The sequence below is a fragment of the Danio rerio genome, chromosome 15 (assembly GCF_049306965.1).
Source record: "Danio rerio strain Tuebingen ecotype United States chromosome 15, GRCz12tu, whole genome shotgun sequence".
Classification (NCBI taxonomy): domain Eukaryota; kingdom Metazoa; phylum Chordata; class Actinopteri; order Cypriniformes; family Danionidae; genus Danio; species Danio rerio.
The window spans coordinates 6,002,501-6,022,431 of record NC_133190.1 but is presented as its reverse complement, the minus strand read 5'-3'; the positions used below and the strand labels follow the sequence as shown (position 1 = coordinate 6,022,431).

Genomic DNA, 19,931 nt, shown 5'->3' with positions numbered 1-19,931 from the left:
TGGCTCAGTGGTTAGCACTCACATCCTCACAGCAAGAGAGTCGCTGGTTTGAGTTCCGGTTGGGCCAGTTGGCATTTCAGTGTGGAGTTTGCATGTTTCCAAACGCGTGGTATAGGTGATGACGACGCAGTGGTGCAGTAGGTAGTGCTGTCGCCTCACAGCAAGAAGGTTGCTGGTTCAAGCCTCGGCTTGGTCAGTTAGCGTATCTGTGTGGAGTTTGCATGTTCTCCCCGTGTTCGCATGGGTTTCCTCGGGGTGCTCCGGTTTACCTCACACTACAAAGACATGTGGAATAGGTGAACTGGTTAGGTTAAAATGTCCGTAGTGTATGAGTGTGAATGAGTGCGTGCAGATGTTTCCCAGAGATGGGTTGCGGCTGGAAGGGCATTCGCTGCGTAAAAAATATTCATACTGCTGTGCCGACCCCGGATTACTAAAAGGATAAAGCTGAAAAGAAAATGAATGAATGAATGTATGGATGAATGAATGGTACAGGTGAACTGAATAAACTAAATTAACCGTAGTGAGTGTGAGTGTTTCCCAGTACTAAGTTGCAGCTAGAAGGCATCTGCTGCATAAAATATATGCTGGATAAGTTGGCTGTTCATTCCGCTGTGGTGATGAATAAAGGGACTAAGCCGGAGGAAATGAATGAATGAATGACAAAGTCAACAACAGAAAGGATACAAAGATTTTTTTTCAATTGTTAAGACACACAGCCTTTGTACGAGTGTGTTAATGCCTAAACCCCCGTTTTCTGGCTTAAGAAAATTCACTTCTCTATAAATAGAAACAGAAAACATTGGACTAAATGAGACAGTACTAACTGAACAATAATTTTGTTGTCACAGTTTCTACCTGTAATGAGTACATGAAGTAAATTACTGCATTTTATTTCTTTGCAGTATACAATTTCACACAAACCCCAATTTTGTTTGGGTTAAATGTGTCTTGCAGCTGAAGGTGCTTTTCGGCAAGGCCAATGACATCAGATAGACACAACAAATGACAGCTGAGAAATGCAATAACATCTTACACCACGCTTCTCGGACAAATGTACAGATATACAGTTGAAGTCAGAATTATTAGCCCCCTGTATATTTTTCTCCCAATTTCTGTTTAACGGAGAAAAGACTTTTTCAACAGATTTCTAAACATAATAGTTTTAATAGCTCATTTCTAATAACTGATTTATTTTATCTTTGTCATGATGACAGTAAAGAATATTTGACTAGATATTTTTCAAGACACTTCTATACATCTTAAACTGATATTTAAAGGCATAACTAGGTTCATTAGGTTAACTAGGCAGGTTGGGGTAATTAGTCGAATTATTGTATAACGATGGTTTGCTCTGTAAATTATTGAAAAAAAAATGAGCTTAAAGGGGCTAATAATTTTGTCCCAAAAATGTTTTTTTTTTATTTTTTATAAAAACTGCTTTTATTCTAGCCAAAATAAAACAAATAAGACATTCTCCAGAAGAAAAAATATTATCAGACGTATCGTGAAAATTTCATTGCTCTGTTAAAAATAATTTGGGAAATATTTAAAAAAAGAAAATAATTTTCCAATAATTCTGACTTCAACTGTATGTAAAGCAGTACACCAACTCATCTGCTGTGAGAAAGGAGACCTGATGATTTATATTTTATTTTTTATATAAAATGTTTATATAAATTTACTAATTAAATTTACTCTGTAATATTGCAGAAAACACATTGTGTTTAACAATCACACTAACAATAACACTAACTTAAACTAAGTGTACTTAAGAAGCACTGGTGTAAGAAGCACCAGTTCCAGTTGCTCTGCAAAGCTCAGTTTCACATGAAAATGATTAAAATGTACTGTAATGTAACTTTTGCAGCATGGGATGCGCATCATTCATTAATGTACATTCAAATCATTCAAGTTTTTTTAAAGCGCGAACGACATGCATGCTTCTCTGTGTGTGTGCGGCATCAGCCTTTGCACACTGAGACGAGCGCACACATCTAAAGTCATCTTAATGTAAGCTCTTTAATGGTCAAATAGGTGTCAAAACGTGATGTTTAGTGATTATTCATATTAACCCTTACTTGTGTAATAAACAAACGAGTTGAGAATCAAAAGACACGTGAAAGAGAAACCATTAAAATGACCGCGCGCGATGTTCCTGCAGCTCACTGTTTTAATCATTAATCAAACAACAAAAGGAGAAGATCTCTCACTGCTGTAGGACTGCTGTAGCTAAAGTGTTTTTCTTACAGTGAAGATACTTAAAGCACAGTTTGTTTCATATTTTTATTCTATTGTATTTATTTCCCTTTCCTTTGCAGGGAGGAAAATAACTGTATATATTGTTGGAGTCAGAATTATTAGCCCTCCTGAATTATTAGCGACCCTTTCCCCTCCAATGTCTGTTTAATGGAAAGAAGATTTTTTTCAACCCATTTAAACATAATAGATTTAATCTAATCTTTTATCTTTGCAATGATGACAGCACATAATATTTTACTAGATATTTTTCAAAATACAAGCATTCATATTCAAAGTGCGATTCAAAGGCTTAATTAGGGTAATTAGGCAAGTCATTGTATAACAGTAGTTTCTTCTGCAGACAATCAAAAATATATTGCTTAAGGGGGCTAATAATATTGACCTTAAAATGGGTTTCAAAATATTTAAACCTGCTTTTATTCTAGCTAAAATCTAGCTAGAAGAAAAAAATATTAGAGGAAATAATGTTTAAATTCCTTGCTCTGTTAAACATAATTTGGGAAATATTTATTTTTAGAAAACATTTCACAGGAGGGCGAATAATTTTTTATTTCAACTGATGATCGCTTTGAATAATCGTGATTACAATTATGACCTAAATAATCATGTTTATGATTTTTCCCAACATCGAGCAGCCCTTACATTATTTATCATATACATATTTATATTTGTTTTATTAAAAACACGCTTAGATTTGTCCACCTGTCAGGTTTTAGACCATATGGGGCACAGCATGTGTATTTGGATATCACTCAGATTTTTGACCACACTTCGTTATTATTGTTCATTTATTCGTTTGCTGGAAATTAAAACTAAACAGTGTTGGGCAAGCTACTTGAAAAAATGTAGTGAGCTAAGCTATTAGCTACTCTACTTAAAATGTAGCTTAACCACACTAAAAGCTACCACCTGGGAAATGTAGCAAGCTAAGCTAAAAGCTACATGGCAAAAGTAGCTTAGCTACATCTAAGCTACTTTTACAATTTTTATTTTTTAATCGAAGCAACTTCAATTCAAGTCAATCATATCTTAGAGATCAATAAAACTGTTAATGAAACATATGAGGGGTAATAGTTCAGTTCAGTTATTTACTGTAAATAATATGCTGTACTTAACAGAAACACAGCATAGTATATAACAGCTAAAACAAAAAATCCAATAAAAGCAGGTGTTACACATTTAAGATACTGTAGTCATTTATGGTAAAGGGAAATATTTTATGCATTACGCATATATATATATATATATATACAACTCTTCATTAATAAATTACACCACATAATGCTGTTTATAGAGGTACTTACTATAAATTACTAAAGTATTTTTTGAGCACAGCATCAGAAATTAAGTTATTGCTTCTTAAAATGCACTTCTCGAGTTATGCTCACAAAAAAATTCTACTTCAGTTCAGAAACTCTACCTCAGTCATCTTTCCATCAAGCAAGTTTCTCGTGTTAGCCTAATTTGGTTGGCGATGTCACTGACCAGAGGGGCAGTAACGCACCAAAAGTTTGTTCTCAACCACCGTGAAACAGGAAGAAGAAGAAATCATCACGCTCGCCATCATATGGACTTACTTTCATTGGCTAGACACCGGCTTCACAGCTGTGTGAATGTCGGTGTCGTCACTTATTGATCCACGATTGGTAAATGTAGCTTTATGGACGCTACTGTGCTACTTGACTAATAAAATTAGCTTCGCTACTGAAAAGCTATTTGATTTGAGAAATGTAGTTAAGCTATTAGCGTCACTACTTGTAGTGCCAATACTGCCCAACACTGGAACTGAATTTAGAAATAGTTTTGAACCAAATGTTTGCGCTTAACAAACAAAGTTAAATATTTATAGGCTAATGGATGTCTGTGTGTACAACACTTGTCCCTATCTCATGATGCTCATCTATCATTCTCGCGCTGTAGATGCTCTGTTTAACTGTTTTCTCTTTATTGAAGTGTTCAGTTTTTCCACTTACAAAGTCCGGCAAGTAAATAGCAAATGCACTATGGCGCGACACAACTGACTCTTAAAGGGAATGAGAGATTAGACTCTGATTGGTTTGTTCTCAAAACCCACCTATAACTCATTAAGAGAATAAGCTCAACCCTGTTAGACCTTGCACCGCAGCGCAAACAGATTTTTCCGTCCTTAAAATAGCAAAACTGGATTCGGACATGCCCTTAATGCTTTTGCGCCCTGCGCTTTAGACTTTGTGCCTGGATTGTCAAAATAGAGCCTATTGTGTGTTGCTCTTCCTCCAGCTGTATGGAAAGCATTGCAGAACTCATACCCCGTCAGAGCAGCAAGAGTAGTGCATCAGCATTGGTAGTTCAATGGTAGAATTCTCACCTACACGTGGGACATCTGAGTCCGATTCCTTGCCAATGCAATAGTTGTTTTCTGTTTCTCTTTTCCCATCTGTCAGGTCCAGCAAATAAGCATTCTCACGACTTGAGGACAACCTAATTGGTGTCTTATCACTATTTGTTTAGTTGTACAGGGTTCAACGCTAAGGATTTTTCTTTGGTTCAGATTTTTACTTGCCCTGCCAAAATGTTCACTGGACCCACCAAACAAAAGATGTTAATAGCTATTTCTTAGCCACATGCAGTATTTTAAATAATGTTTCAAAAGCTGAACATAATTGTAATAACTACCCTTTTAATTCAGCATAACTTTTTTTAATACGACTGACTATTTTAAAAAATTCAATTGTGATGTAACTAAATTTGATTGTGTGTGTGTGTGTGTGTGTGTGTGTGTGTGTGTGTGTGTAGGCAGGTATTTATATATACTATCAGCCAAAAGTTTGGGGTCAGTTTATTAATTCTTTTCATGTTTTTTTTTTAAGGAAAATTATTTAGTTCATCAAGTTCATTAAATGTAAAAGTTTTTTTAAATTGTTAAATATTTATAAAAAGATTTAAATAACTGCTTTCTTATTGTATGCAGTTTCAAATAAAATTATTACAGACATTATTGCTTTTATTACTATTACCAATAATAATGATAATAACAATAACAATTAATAGGTGCGTTCGACATGAGGTTCAGCTGCAGCCGGTGATCAACGAGATTAGCCGAGCGCAGGCGGGGGAGGAGTTGAAAACGGAGCTGTCAAGACGGACAGCTGGACACTTCGGGACTCAAAGTTGCTGCAGTCATGATGACCGATTACATGGCGTCATCATAATTTTTTTGTTATTTTTATTTATAACAACAAAACATTAACAAATAAAACAGAATACAGTCTCTACAAACTGTAGTTCCTTTTTAAACAATAAGGGAGAATTATGAATAAAATATATAAAAAATGCATGAGAGAAATAAGAGGAAATGAGAGGTTAATATAAACATAAAAACGAACAGGTCTATTAAATACAAAGCAATAAGCATAAATTCTAGGAGTTAAACATCAAACTTTAGGCTAATACTTCTTGTTTGAATATGCTAAAAAAGGGTTTACATATATGTACATTTATAGATATAAAAATTTCCAATGTAAAAAGCAAAACAAGGTGTTTTGATTAGGTCTTAATAAATGACATTATTTTGGATAATGAATGAATTTTCAAAAAAGCGTTTTAATCCAAAAAGATTGTGTTGAAAAGAACAAAAGGTAAAATAAGTGAGCGATGTAGAAGTTTCCCAGAAAGAGCAGGTAGCCTTTAAACTGCTAGACAGGAAATAAAATAGATATTTATATTATAATAATAAAACCATTTTATAATTATTTAATAAAATAGTTCATGGAGATGAATGCAGTAAATAGTCTGTATAAAAAAGTTAAAAATAAACCTGCGCAAACAAGCTAACCTTTATAACCAGATTATTTAACTAAAGATGATTACTGCAGTAAAATATTTGTAGTCTTTTAATAAGCAAGATGTGTACAGGATAGAGAGGGTGTGAAAAGTGAATTGTTTGTTTTGAAACTTTGGAATCGGAATTTGTCCAATTATAAACCCGAAATACACGTGTTTGTTGTCATGTGGTGAACTCGGCCAATCGTGTAATATCGGTGTCGTCTTTAAAGCTCCTGCAGTCGCTCTTCAGAAGCTGCACGGTCTGAGTCTGCCGTCTGATATCGGAGCGCTGTCGCGGTACTTTGATGCCACATGTGACAGTCACGTGGCGTCGGCGCAGCATCAATCCGGACAAGATTTCTAACCAGAATGCACCGCTTTAAGACAGATTTCGATCGATCTGCGCAGCGCTGCATGAAGTCGAACGCACCTAATATTAGAGTGATTTCTGAAGGATCATGTGACTCTGAAGACTCGAGTAATGAAGCTGAAAATTCATTACTCGAGGGATTATTTAAAATCCCTGATTTAATCCAAATTTTACAAGATGTACTGTATTTATGATGAAATAAATGCAGCATTGGTGAGCATAAGAAGCTTATTTTAAAACATTTAACAATTATACTGACCCCAAACTGACCAGTTGTTCATTCATTCATTTTCTTGTCTGCTTAGTCCCTTTATTAATCCGGGGTCGCCACAGCAGAATGAACCGCCAACTTATCCAGCACGTTTTTACGCAGCGGATGCCCTTCCAGTTGCAACCCATCTCTGGGAAACATTCACACACACTCATAGAATTTAGCTTACCCAATTCACCTGTACCGCATGTCTTTGGAAAGTGGGGGAAACCGGAGCACCCGGAGAAAACCCACATGAACGCAGGGAGAACATGCAAACTCCACACAAAAACACCAACCGAGCCTAGGATCGAACCAGCAATCCAGCGACCTTCTTGCTGTGAAGCAACAGCACTACCTACTGCGCCAGTTGTGTGTGTGTGTGTGTGTGTGTGTGAGAAAGAATTGAAATATTACAAATATTCTGATATCTTTGACAATTCAAAACATGAGCTGAAGACAGGGCCAATGGACTCCACAACCCACCAGGGGGGAATGCGTGAAAAACCAGTTCCTGCTGCATTTGCATCTGACTATGTTGAAACTCAGCTTCATCCCCCCAACTCACGCATATGGTCATTTCAATGTTTTAGATTAACCAAACTGACTTTAACTATCATGTTTGATATCATTTGAAATGTCTCAGTGCGATTGGTACAATGGTCTCATTCTCTCAGAAATAGACATAATCAGAACAATAAATATATAACTTCAGGCATCTTTTGAACCACTGTGAAGGGTGTGACTTTTTACACACACTCCTTCCTTGAGGGAATTCTTGGATTATTTAAGGCAAGGTTTGAGAAAAACTCAGGGCGATTCTGCCTAACCAGATCAGCCCATAACATGGCTCGTTCCATGTTATGTATATTTCAAAGTCAGGAATGCATCTTTTTCATCTTGGATTTATCTTTGATAATTTGATGTTTTGTATTGATCGTTTATGAATTGACTGATTGAATTGGCATAATACATTTACCTGACTAATAAATTGTTATGTTTTGAATGATTCAAACAGAGTTCGTGTTATTATCTTTAGTAGATTGTGGTAATTTCATAGCACCACAAGCCCCTGTTCAGGTTAGTAGCGGACTAGAACACGGTAGACGGAGCATTGCGGCACGCTACACGATGTCTCTAGAGCTCCGACTAACAAATTGGCATTTATTCATGTATACTTAGGCTGTAAAAGGATATCTAAGGGGATAGTCCTTCACCCGATAAACTTTTAATACTATTTAGATAGTATAGTGATTATTCAAAGTTACTACTAGTTTAAGTACGACTGGTCTGCTTAATTCTATAGTAATGATCGTTATATGACTAAATAGCTCTGTCTGATTTAGGAGGTAGCAGACCTATGGGGACCGCATAAAAAATATCCTAATCTGAGTAAGTAGGGTTCTGCCTTTTTACGATAGCGGTCAATCGCCACTGTTTAGTGACCAAGACTGACATGCTTGTGCTTAAGAAATTGTATACTCGGCCGGTACAAGATTCAGGATGTTATAGAGATCCCAATGAACGAGAATAACATAAAATGATGAACCGAAGAGAATATTCAATCATAATCTAAATTAATGTGAACGGAAACAAAATAACCTTCTCAATGTTTTATAATTGGAGTCAGATAAAACGAGGATAAACATATTAATATTCTAAACCACCTCATACTAAAATTGGAGTCAGATATGAGTTAAGTTTAATATAAATCAACATTGTGCACTGGAAAGACCGAACATGCAGTGAACCTTCATCCACCATTGGATACCGTCATTGGACCAACTGGCTGGACCCTACATGTGTGTGTGTGTGTGTGTGTGTGTGCGTGCGTGCGTGCGTGCGTGCGTGCGTGCGTGCGTACGTGCGTGCGTGCGTGCGTGCGTGCGTGCGTGCGTGTGTGTGTGTGTGAAAACGTGTGTCAGTATCGGTGGTTCAGTGGTAGAATTCTCGCCTGCCACGTGGGAGACCCGGGTCTTGTTCCCGGCCAATGCAGTTCCTGTGTTGTACCTCTTCCAGCATTAAGTAACAGCCTTGCAGCATTCACACACCACAAGGGCAGGAAGATGTGTGTGTATCAGCATTGGAAGTTCAGTGGTAGAATTCTCGCCTGCCATGCAGGAGACCCGTGTCCGATTCCTGGCCATTGCAGTTCCTGTTCTGTGTTGCTTCTCTTCCAGCATTAAGTAAAAGCCTTGCAGCACTCACACAACACAAGGGCAGATAAACATATGTGGCAGCATTGGTGGTGTAATGGTAGAATTCTCACCTGCCACGCGGGAGACCTGGGTATGATTCCCGGCCAATGCAAGTGCTGTTTTGTGTTGTTCCTCTTCCAGCATTAGGTAACAGCCTTGCAGCACTCACACAACACTAGGGCAGGAAGATGTGTGTGTATCAGCATTGGAAGTTCAGTGGTAGAATTCTCGCCTGCCACGCAGGAGACCAGGGTCCGATTCCTGGCCAATGCAGTTGATGTTTTGTGTTGTTTCTCTTCCAGCATTAGGTAACAGCCTTGCAGCACTCACACACCACAAGAGCAGGAAATTGTGCAAGTCAGCATTGGTGGTTCAGTGGTAGAATTCACTTCTGCCATGTGGGAGACCCGGGTCCGATTCCCGGCCAAAGCATTTGCTGTTTTGTGTTGCTCCTCTTTCAGCATTAAGTAACAGCCTTGCAGCACTCACACAACACAAGGGCAGATAAATATGTATGTCAGCATTGGTGGTTCAGTGGTAAAATTCTCGTTTCCCACGCGGGAGACCTGGGTCCGATTCCTGGCCAATGCAAGTGCTGTTTTGTGTTGCTTCTCTTCCAATATTAAGGGTGCTTTCACACCTACACTTTTGTTTCGGAACGTGTCTCGTTTGCCCAGTGAACAGGGTAATTGCGCTCTGTTCCGCGCCAAAGTAATCGCTCCGAGATCGCTTGAATGAGGTGGTCTCGGCTCGATTGAAACGAAGCCTGGAGCGGTTCGATTGCAGTGAGAAAGCTTTCCGATCCGAGCGCGGTTATATCACAGTGTTTTATGGATATTTAATAGGCTTACGGCTATATGAAGAGAGAATTTTGAGTAGGGCGGGAAGTTTTGCGAGTCTCCGGATGCCCGGTATCTCACGGTAATCTCGCGTCTCCCTCCCGGTCCTCAAATAGGCATCGTTGCACACCCTTCTCACCCTTCCCCACCGCGTCTCTCCTCGACATGTCGCGCGCGCACCCTGTGAATCACCACCAAACCACCACCTCTCCTGACAGCTTAGCGGGACGCTGCAAAATAAACCCTGACACTCTGACCAATGTAGGGAGAGTTTACTCGCACGTGACTTGTTTTAGCTCTTTTGGTCCGTTTAGAAACTTTGCAGTGTGAAAGCGAACCGCTCCAAGAGCAAAGAGCAACAATGTAACAATTGTAATCTCTGTTTCGGAACAACTGAATCGATTCACAGGTGTGAAAGCACCCTAAGTCACAGCCTTGCAGCACTCACACAACACAAGGGCAGATAAATATGTATATATATATTAAAATTAAATGAAATATTTACTTGCCAACTGTTTGTAAATTGAAGACTGCAATTTCACGTAAAACTATGTACACTCAATTTCTGATTGATAATGCATAGCCGAGCCGACTTCTTATTAAAAGTTTTAAAATTGCTATTTGAAACAAAAGTCTAATATAATCAATAGTGGACATTTTGATTTAGATTTTTCACAACATGAACATGATTGAAGCTGAATTTTTTATAACCTGTGTCAATTTATTATTATAAAGATTACTATTATTATTATTATTTTATTGAATACAAGAAAAGTAACATCATTGCATTGGAGAGAAAATACAATAACAAAAGTTAGGAATAAGAAAGAAAAAAAATCTTTACAAAGCCTCAAACGGTAAGAAAAAGATCACCATAAGCTTTAAGAAATTTATTATTATTATTATTATTATTATTATTGTTTAAGAGATTCAACAATGAACAAAATTTCCGTTATAGGCTGCATTTTGTCAAATGGTAACACACTGGCACAACTCCGGGGGCAGCTGGCCACTATTCATGCAACCATTCATGATATATTTTGTATTTACTTATGTTGTTTTTTATTTTTTAACATGACTGTAAATCATAGCCTACATTATTTTATTTTAATTGGTAGAAAAATCTGTATTTAACATCAAAATAGATTTAGATAAGTACTTTAAACGCAATGACTCAAAATGTATGCAGGCATCCCCTAGCTTCAATAATAACAGATATCACATCACCTCCAATGTAATGAATAAACTTATTATAAATATTATGGAGGGCTTCCGGTTTGGTCGGCAACATGTGAAGACGTGTTTGACGGTTCTCCATACTGAACTAGACATATTTTTAACCACAAACGCATTCTCGACCAGATCATGCCGAAATCAAGTAATTAAAATACCAGAGTCTATTTAAAGACGATTTATAGTTAATATTTTTTTCTGCTTCTGGACTTTCTCGAGCCTAATTGGCTATGGCTGGCAAGCGCAACAAAACTGATAAGATGGCGGAACACGTGAAAGGGGGAACAGTGGAAAGCAGAATGGAAACTAACCAAGAGCTCGTCCTCCGGGAAATAAGAGTACTTAAAACGGAGCTACTCATGAAAATGGACGAAAAAGCCGAAGCTCAGGCCACTGAAATTAAAACTCAGTGTCAGCAACTGAGAGACGAGTTCGCTACAGTGATGGGGCAGGCTACCGCGAGAATATCGACTCTCGAGACGCAGGTGCTTTCACTGGAAGAGGCTGCGAACGGGCAGTCAGATGCAGTGAGTACACTACAACGAGAAGTTGCAAAACTTAAAAAAGACGTTGTTACACTTGAAGCAAAAAACGAGGATTTGGAAGCTAGATCTCGTCGCTGTAATTTACGCATCACGGGTATAAAAGAGAGACGGGAAGAAGGGAAGCATATCCCTGATTTCATATCTGAACTGCTTAAGGACTCGCTGCAGCTAGATAAGGCCCCTGTACTAGATCGGGCACACAGAACTCTGAGAGCGCGACCAGAAGATGGACATCCAGCAAGGGCATTTGTAGTGAAGTGCCACTATTTCCAGGAGAGAGAATTACTGCTTAAGAAAGCCGCGCAGAGAAGGGAGATTGTCACGTCCGACGGGGACAAGATACATCTTCAGCCCGACTATACTCAAAAAGTCATGAAACAGCGGTCAGCTTTCAATGAGGTTCGTGGCATACTCAGAAGCTATGAAGGTGTACGTTATGGTCTGTTTTATCCTGCCGAGTTGAGAATCACCGCGAAAGACGGAATGAGGCGGAGCTTCAAAGACGCAAAGCAGGCTATGGACTTTGTGAGAGACACCCTGAAACCCTAATGTGTTGCAAACGCGGCAACTTCAGTAAATTCCTAACTTGTGCTTGGTGAGTTAAGCGTCGACTTTTGGGGCTATTTTGTCTTTGGACTTAATCTTATTTCCTTTCTTTGACTATGTCGAACGACATCTAAAAAGAAAAAAGAAACGAAAATGAAACTGATTGACAGTAATAATATAAAGATACATGCTTTTTATTACTGGTCTTTACGTTTGTTCTCTGTCAGTAAGAGAAATGCAGTTTGTGATAATGTTATTCCATTATAGTTCAGTAGGAGTTTAAGTCAGTATGGATAGTTATGAGGATGTTACCTGGAAGTATAGCAGCCTCCACTAGAGGCCAGCTTATAGGAGTTAAGTTGTTCAACGTTTTATCCCCCCCCCCCCCCCCCCCCCCCACACACACACACACACACACTATATTATTGTTTTACTTTTCATTTCAATACCCCTCATTCCATTCACACACACCCAGGGAGCACGTTCTATGGTACAAAAAAAAAAAAAAAAAAAGAAATGATAAATGACAAAGCGCGGTGATACTGTACTTCTAAGCTGGAACTGCCGTGGCCTTAACCATCCGATAAAGAGAAGCAAAGTGTTCTCCCATATCTCTAAACAGAAAGCAACGATTGTTTATCTTCAAGAAACACATCTAATTCCTAAGGATCATAATAAGCTGAAAAGAGGGGGATTTCAAAAAATTTTTCATTCAAAGTTTACTGCAAAAAGTCGAGGTACAGCTATATTAATACATAGAGATGCTGCATTTGAGGAATCAAAAGTTATAGCTGATAAAGAAGGACGCTATATTGTTGTCCAAGGGAAACTCTTTAACCAGCAAGTGCTACTAGTTAACTTGTATGCACCCAATTGGGATAATGTGGATTTTTTTAAAAACCTCATCACACGCCTTCCAGATCTGGACAGTCATCAGCTTATCTTAGGAGGTGACTTTAATTGTATACTCCATCCGGTGCTAGACAGATCTAGTGCGATGTCTGGGTCTCTTAGTAAATCAGCTCGATGCATTAATGAGTTTCTGAAAACTTATGGTATGGTGGATGCATGGAAATATAATAATCCGACATTAAGGCAGTATTCTTTCTTCTCTGCAGCTCATCAGACCTATTCAAGAATTGATTTTATTTTTATAGACAAAAGACTATTATCACTACTTAAATCATGTACATACACAGGCATTGTCATTTCTGACCATAGCCCAGTAAGAATGATTCTTTCCTTCCCTGATAATATACCATCAAGGGGTATGTGGAGGCTTAACTCTAGACTACTTACGGATGAGATATTTGTTGATTTTATATCTAATCAGATAGATTATTTCTTTGAAACTAACTGCACGCCTGGCATGACCTACTGTAACCTTTGGGAGACAATGAAAGCTTTTTTAAGAGGACAAATAATTTCATATAGTGTAGGTGTGAATAAAAAAAGAATGAAGCGGGTCAATGAAATAATTGCAAGGATTAATGAGATAGATCAAGAACATTCAAGATCCCCCACAACTACGCTGTACAAAGAGAGAGGGATGTTACAGTCTGAATTAGATACTCTAACCACTGAAGTAGAAGAAGCATTATATCTGAGATCAAGACAGAGAGAATTTGAATACGGGGAAAAAGCTAGTAAGTTGCTTTCACATCAATTGAGGAAGGCAACTGAAACTAACTATATAGCCGAAATTCAAACGAGTCAAGGAGTAACTACAGATCAAATGGACATTAACAAGCAGTTTAAAAAATTCTATGAAAAGTTATATACATCTGAGACAAATAATAAAGCGAATATATCCCATTTTTTTGATACAATAGAAATGCCCAATATCAGTGATCAAGACAAGTATAATCTTGAACAACCCATATCTATAAAAGAAATTGAACAAGCTATCAAACAAATAAAAAGCGGAAAAGCACCTGGCCCTGATGGATTTATAATTGAATTTTATAAAAAATTTTCACACAAATTATCCCCAATATTAAAAAAGGTGTTTATAGAAATAACTGAGCAGAAATCTTTACCACCAACTATGTCGCAAGCTATTATCACTGTTATACACAAAAAAGGTAAGGATCCCTTGAAGTGTGACTCATATCGACCTATAAGTTTACTTTCAAATGATTACAAGATATTAGCAAAGATTTTGGCAGCAAGGCTTAATCCAGTCATACAAACACTTATTCATCAAGATCAAACAGGATTCATAGCAGGACGGCAGCTTTCAAGCAACTTACGGAGGCTATTTAATATACTTTACTCACAAAGCAGTTCACATTTGCCAGAAGTGCTATTGTCATTAGATGCTCATAAAGCCTTTGACCGTATTGAGTATGAATATCTATTCACAGCTCTGAAAAATTTTGGCTTTGGTCCTGGTTTTTGCACTTGGATTAGTATACTATATTCGCATCCAACTGCTTGTATAAGAACTAACAAGGTAATATCAAACTTTTTTCCTTTATATAGAGGCACCAGACAGGGCTGTCCCCTGTCTCCTCTCCTATTTAATATAGCAATAGAGCCACTAGCTATAGCTTTAAGGAGAGAGTCAGACTTGCTGGGCATTAACAGGAGTGGGAAGACTCACAAGGTTTCACTGTACGCAGATGATCTCATTATATACATATCCAATCCTGATAGTTCCATACCCAAAACAATAGAGCTTATAAATAGCTTTGGGGCAGTTTCAGGATATAAAATTAATTTCAGTAAAAGTATATTATTTCCAATTAATAAGATAGCAAAACAGTCAGACCTCAGTAAATTTCCATTTCAAATTAGTAATATATCTTTTAAGTACCTGGGAATCTCTGTGACCAGTACATATAAACAGCTATTTAGATGTAATTTTGATGCAGTGATGGAAAAAACAAAACAAGATTTAAACCGATGGTCTTTATTGCCTATCTCTCTTGCAGGCAGAATTAATGCGGTTAAGATGTCTATTTTGCCAAGGTTCTTGTTTTTGTTTCAAAATGTCCCAGTATTCATTCCTAAATCCTTCTTTAAGGAGCTGGATAAACAGGTGTCTTCTTTTATATGGAATAAAAGCATTCCACGAATTAGGAAAGCATTTTTAGAAAGGCAGAAAGAAGTTGGGGGACTGGCGTTGCCCAACTTTATGTATTACTATTGGTCATGTAACATTGAAAAAATTGTTTATCTGACAGATCATGAAAATCAGGAGAATGAACCTGAGTGGGTAGAGATGGAGCAGGCATCCTGTGGGACAGTTTCTCTGTTTTCAATGCTTTGTGCCCCACTACCACTTAATAGAAAATATCTACCAAACAATCCTATAGTCAGTGGTTTAATAAAGATATGGGCTCAGTTTAGGATGCATTTTAAGCAGAAACAAGCACTTTCTTTATTACCCATTACTTCCAATGCATTATTTCCACCATCCTTAATTGATCATGCTTTTCAGATCTGGTTTAGAAAGGGACTCAGATATGCAAGGGACTTTTTTCAAGGAAGTCATTTTATGTCATTCGAACATATGACTAAAGAATTGGATATTCCTAAATCACATTTCTTCAGATATCTTCAGGTAAGAAGTCTAGTAAAAAGGTATTTTAATACACTTTCAGCCCCTCCCATAAGTAGCTGGATTGAGGAGATCTTTGATCTAAATGCATCTGAGGGTGGTCTGATATCAAAAATATACAGTCTGATTCAAAGAGCAGCTGCACCATCTCTAGATTTTCTAAAGAAACAGTGGCAAGATGACTTAGGAAATATAGTTCCAGAGTCAGTCTGGCAATCAACAATTAAGCAAATTCACTCAACATCTATTTGTGTCAAACACGGTTTATTACAATTTAAGATAATTCATAGGCTGCACTTTTCTAAAAGCAAATTGTCCAGAATATTTCCAGAAATTGACCCAACATGCTCTAGGTGCCACAGAGACGAGGCCACCTTAGGTCATATGTTCTGGACATGTCCATCCCTAAGACCATTTTGGACTGCGGTGTTTGAGACTTTCTCTTATATATGTGAAAAGGAGATACAACCAGATCCAGTAATGGCAATATTTGGTGCGACACCTGAAAATCTTACACTACCAGCAGGTCAATTAAATGCACTAGCGTTCTCTACTTTGCTGGCCCGAAGACTTATTCTTTTGCAGTGGAAGTCAACTAAACCACCAACACATACTAAATGGGTAGAAAATGTCATGGCGTATCTAAAGCTCGAAAAACTCAAATATAGCACCCAGGGCTCAAATAATAGATTCTTCAAAGTTTGGAGACCCTTCCTGTCATATTTTGAGAACAGATTTATCCCAAATACTTGAAATGTGCTCCCCCCCCCACCCCCCCCCCCCCCCCCCCCAAACCCATTTTTATTTATTTATTTATTTGATTTTATTTATTTATTTTATTTATTTATTATTATTTTTTTGTACCTTTTACCTTTTTTTTTTTAAATTCATATTATTTCACCTTGTATTTGTTTCCTTTTTTATGTACCTTGTTCTTGTATATGTTTGAGTTGCTCTGTTAAAAGTTCAATAAAAAGATTTGTCTACTACTATAAATATTATGGAGGATGAATTTGCGTGTATAAACGGAACTGACATTTAATTAAAAAGAAATGTATTTCCGTATTCAAACTATGCGTATAACGGTAAATGGTAATAGGATATGGAACTGTCCCTGTCTTTAATACGGCTTTTATTTTTGGATCTTGACATTCACAGTTGCCCTTTCGGCGCTGTGTTGTCGAAGGCTGCAGACCCGTCATATCTGAGACTGTTTATTAATACAGGAAGACTGGGACATGGACTGACAGCTCGAAGGAGAGCGCAGCTGTTGAATCGAGGGGGAAACGCGGACTGTAACAGGTATATTGAACGTAAACGTGGTGAATTTGTCCTTGTAATCCGCTAACCAGATTTCCGTCACGCCGCCGCCGTCCATGTAGCTGCAGCTTGGACTAATGATGGGAACTGCCGGTGTTACACCGGTGCTTTATAGCTTATAAACACAGCAAATTGCTGACAGAAAATCATCATCATTTCGATTAAATAGATTTTCATAAATGTGTAGTTGCAATGTCGGAACGCTGCTAGCAATAGCATTAACACAAATAAAACCGCGGACATTATGTTTCCGATCTGTACTAAGTAAGCCGGCGGCGTAGGACAGTTTGTACCGTACTTGCGCTGTGTCCTGTTTGTGTATCATGTTGAGGAAAGTATACAAAAAACAGAAAGTACCTTGTTTTTGGATGAGTGCCAGGATATAGGCACTATGAAAATACCATGGTATTTAAATCTCTTAACATAGGCTTTTTTACATTGGTATTTGTTTACTAACAATCAAATATTTCATAAGAAATGCTGTCAAATGTACAGTAATTAGCCTATTACTGGCAATTTTGGTTGCCAGTAGCCTATTACTGTAAAATTGACAAGTGCAATAAATAAACAATTCCTATTGTGCTGTAGTTGTTTTGTAGTGCTGTAGTTTTTTTTTGCAGTGTCAATATTTGGTAACACTTTATAATAACTACACCTTATGAATCATTTATTAAGCATTAGCATAGTGAATTCATTATTTGTTATATGCATTAATTTTACATTAATAAATGTTAGTAAGCAGTTTATAACTGCAGATACAAATGCAAATTTTTGACTTATAAGAACATTATAATGTGCTTAATAATTACTTTGACCATTTGAGACTGGTTGATTTTTCATTACTAAATTAAGTGTTGCATTATTTACAAGTCATTTGTATTTAAAAGTAATTGGGGTTTTTAAGATCCTTCAGAATGAGTTAGTAAATGATTAATGAACTATTGAAATTAACTTTATATATCTTATTATTCAGGCATATTGTAATGGTTATGTTAATTAATACTTTAGTAACTTAACTTCATTCAGTTTTGTGACCTAATCTAAAGTGAGGACCAATTATGCTTAATAAATCCCTTATAAATGACAAATAAAGGCTCAGTATCAAATGAACTATAATAGTTATCTGAAAAGTAAAATTACTGAACAACAGGAGTGTCAAAATACAACATACAATTGCATAAAACAACAACAATATAATAATTTAACAATAATAAGGTGCAATGTTTAAACTGTACGGTAACTTTATTTTAGATTGCAAAGATTTATTTTTATTTGATACAGTTTCATCTGTGTATCTTCAGATGAATAGAAATAAATAATGTTGTTTATGTCATTTTTCCTGTTTAGAATATAACTGAGCCTTTAATTGTCATTTATAAGGGATTTATAAAGCATGAATGGTCCTCACTTTAGATTAGGTCACAAAACTGCATGAAGTTGAGTTAATAAAACATTTATTAACATACAAATGAACGATTAGTGTATGCCTGAATAATAAGATACATAAATGTTAATTTCTATAGTTTATTAATCATTTCCTAACTCATTCTGAATGATCTTAAAAAATCATTAACTATGCTTAAATAACTGGTTTGTAAATAATGTGATACTTAATTTAGTAATAAAAAAATAAATCATTAACTAAGTATGAAAATACAATTATTAAGCACATTATAAATGTGGTTATGTCAAGAAAACAGCATTTGCAGCTGCAGTTATAAACAGCTTACTAACGTTTATTAATGTAAAGTTTATTAATGTATTCTGCTTAACAGATAATGAATTCAATATTTGCTAATGCTTAATAAATGATTCATAGTTATTATAAAGTGTTACCGTGTGTGGGTTATTAAATCTAAATTGTATTAGATTATTTTATGATATTGCACTACTATTTATTCATCTTGAGTTTAATAAATATAAAAATGTACGTCTGAGTGAAATTTGTATCCTGTAGGTTTGCACTAGCCTAATTAGTTTTTTTTTGTGTGTGTGTGTGTTTTCTTAAAGGAGAGTCTATAATAATGACCAAAGAAGATGAAATTCCAGACTGGGCCGGAGCTCAAGACTTTTATCAGAAATATGATCCTAAAGAGATCCTTGGAAGGTAATGTAGAGCTGTATTCATATTTTACTGAGGACCGTAAATGCCCAGGCAATCTTTTTCATGCCATTTAGCAAAATATATTCTTGTTAGTTTTGCACGACGGTAATGCGAATGTTTTTATTTTATTTGATTACATACATTACATTTCTCTCTTTTTTATTTAATTTGAAGTATTATGCCAAACTGACAGTTCTTTTTAGATTAGTCTAAAAATAATAAATAATAACCTCACCAATTAAGCGAAGATTAATAATTTGAAATGCAGTAAAATGTAGTTAAAGATTTCATAGACTCTTTTGTCATAAATACTGCTGTGTTATTTATTAATTTTTTTTTACATATTTAAGCCAAAGAAGGTAATGCATTACAATATTGAGTTACTCCCAAAAAAGTACTTACTTACTTTACTTACAGTTACTTTTCATGTTACTTATGTGTTACTTTTCCTTATACCTTTGCTGAGGTTTGATCTCTCTCAGAACCTGCAGGTTTTTTTTTTTTTTATTCTTTTACCTTTTTTAAGTTCTGCATTTAACATGCACTGTACAACCTACACCTATAGTTTAAAGTAATTTGTTTGTTACTTTTGTACTTTTTGTTTTATTAGTTAAGTAAAATCAGTGTCCATTGAGGCAATCCCATTTACCTTTTTATCCATGCGTTCAAAGTAATGAGTCCATTCTCTCATTGAGTGAGTGATTCAACGTGACTATGTTAATTTTCATGGTCACGCTTTATTTTGAGGGTCAGTTTGTTGAATTTAAGTTACATTGCATCTACATGTCAACTACTTCTCATTAGATTATAAGTAGACTGTTAGGTTGGGGTTAGAGTTAGGGTTATGGTTAGTGTAAGTTGACATGTAATTGCAAAGTTTATTATAGTCAGTTCT

General features: G+C 36.4%; 2 protein-coding genes across 4 annotated transcripts in view; both read left to right on the top strand.

Annotated features, from left to right (window-relative positions):
• Positions 1–19,931, top strand: part of brwd1 (bromodomain and WD repeat domain containing 1) — a 1,114,832-nt gene that overhangs the window by 133,728 nt on the left and 961,173 nt on the right. The gene's annotated exons all lie outside the window — the stretch shown is intronic.
• Positions 16,760–19,931, top strand: part of phkg1a (phosphorylase kinase, gamma 1a (muscle)) — a 20,102-nt gene continuing 16,930 nt past the window's right edge. For 2 of the 3 annotated variants that reach the window (XR_012390542.1, XM_073923150.1), the window contains exons 1-2: positions 16,760–16,914; positions 18,943–19,039. Coding sequence is in view for 1 of the 3 variants with exons in the window: in NM_001077612.1 (NP_001071080.1) it covers positions 18,957–19,039 (83 nt within the window). In the remaining 2 variants the exon portion in view is untranslated. 3 annotated transcript variants of the gene reach the window in all.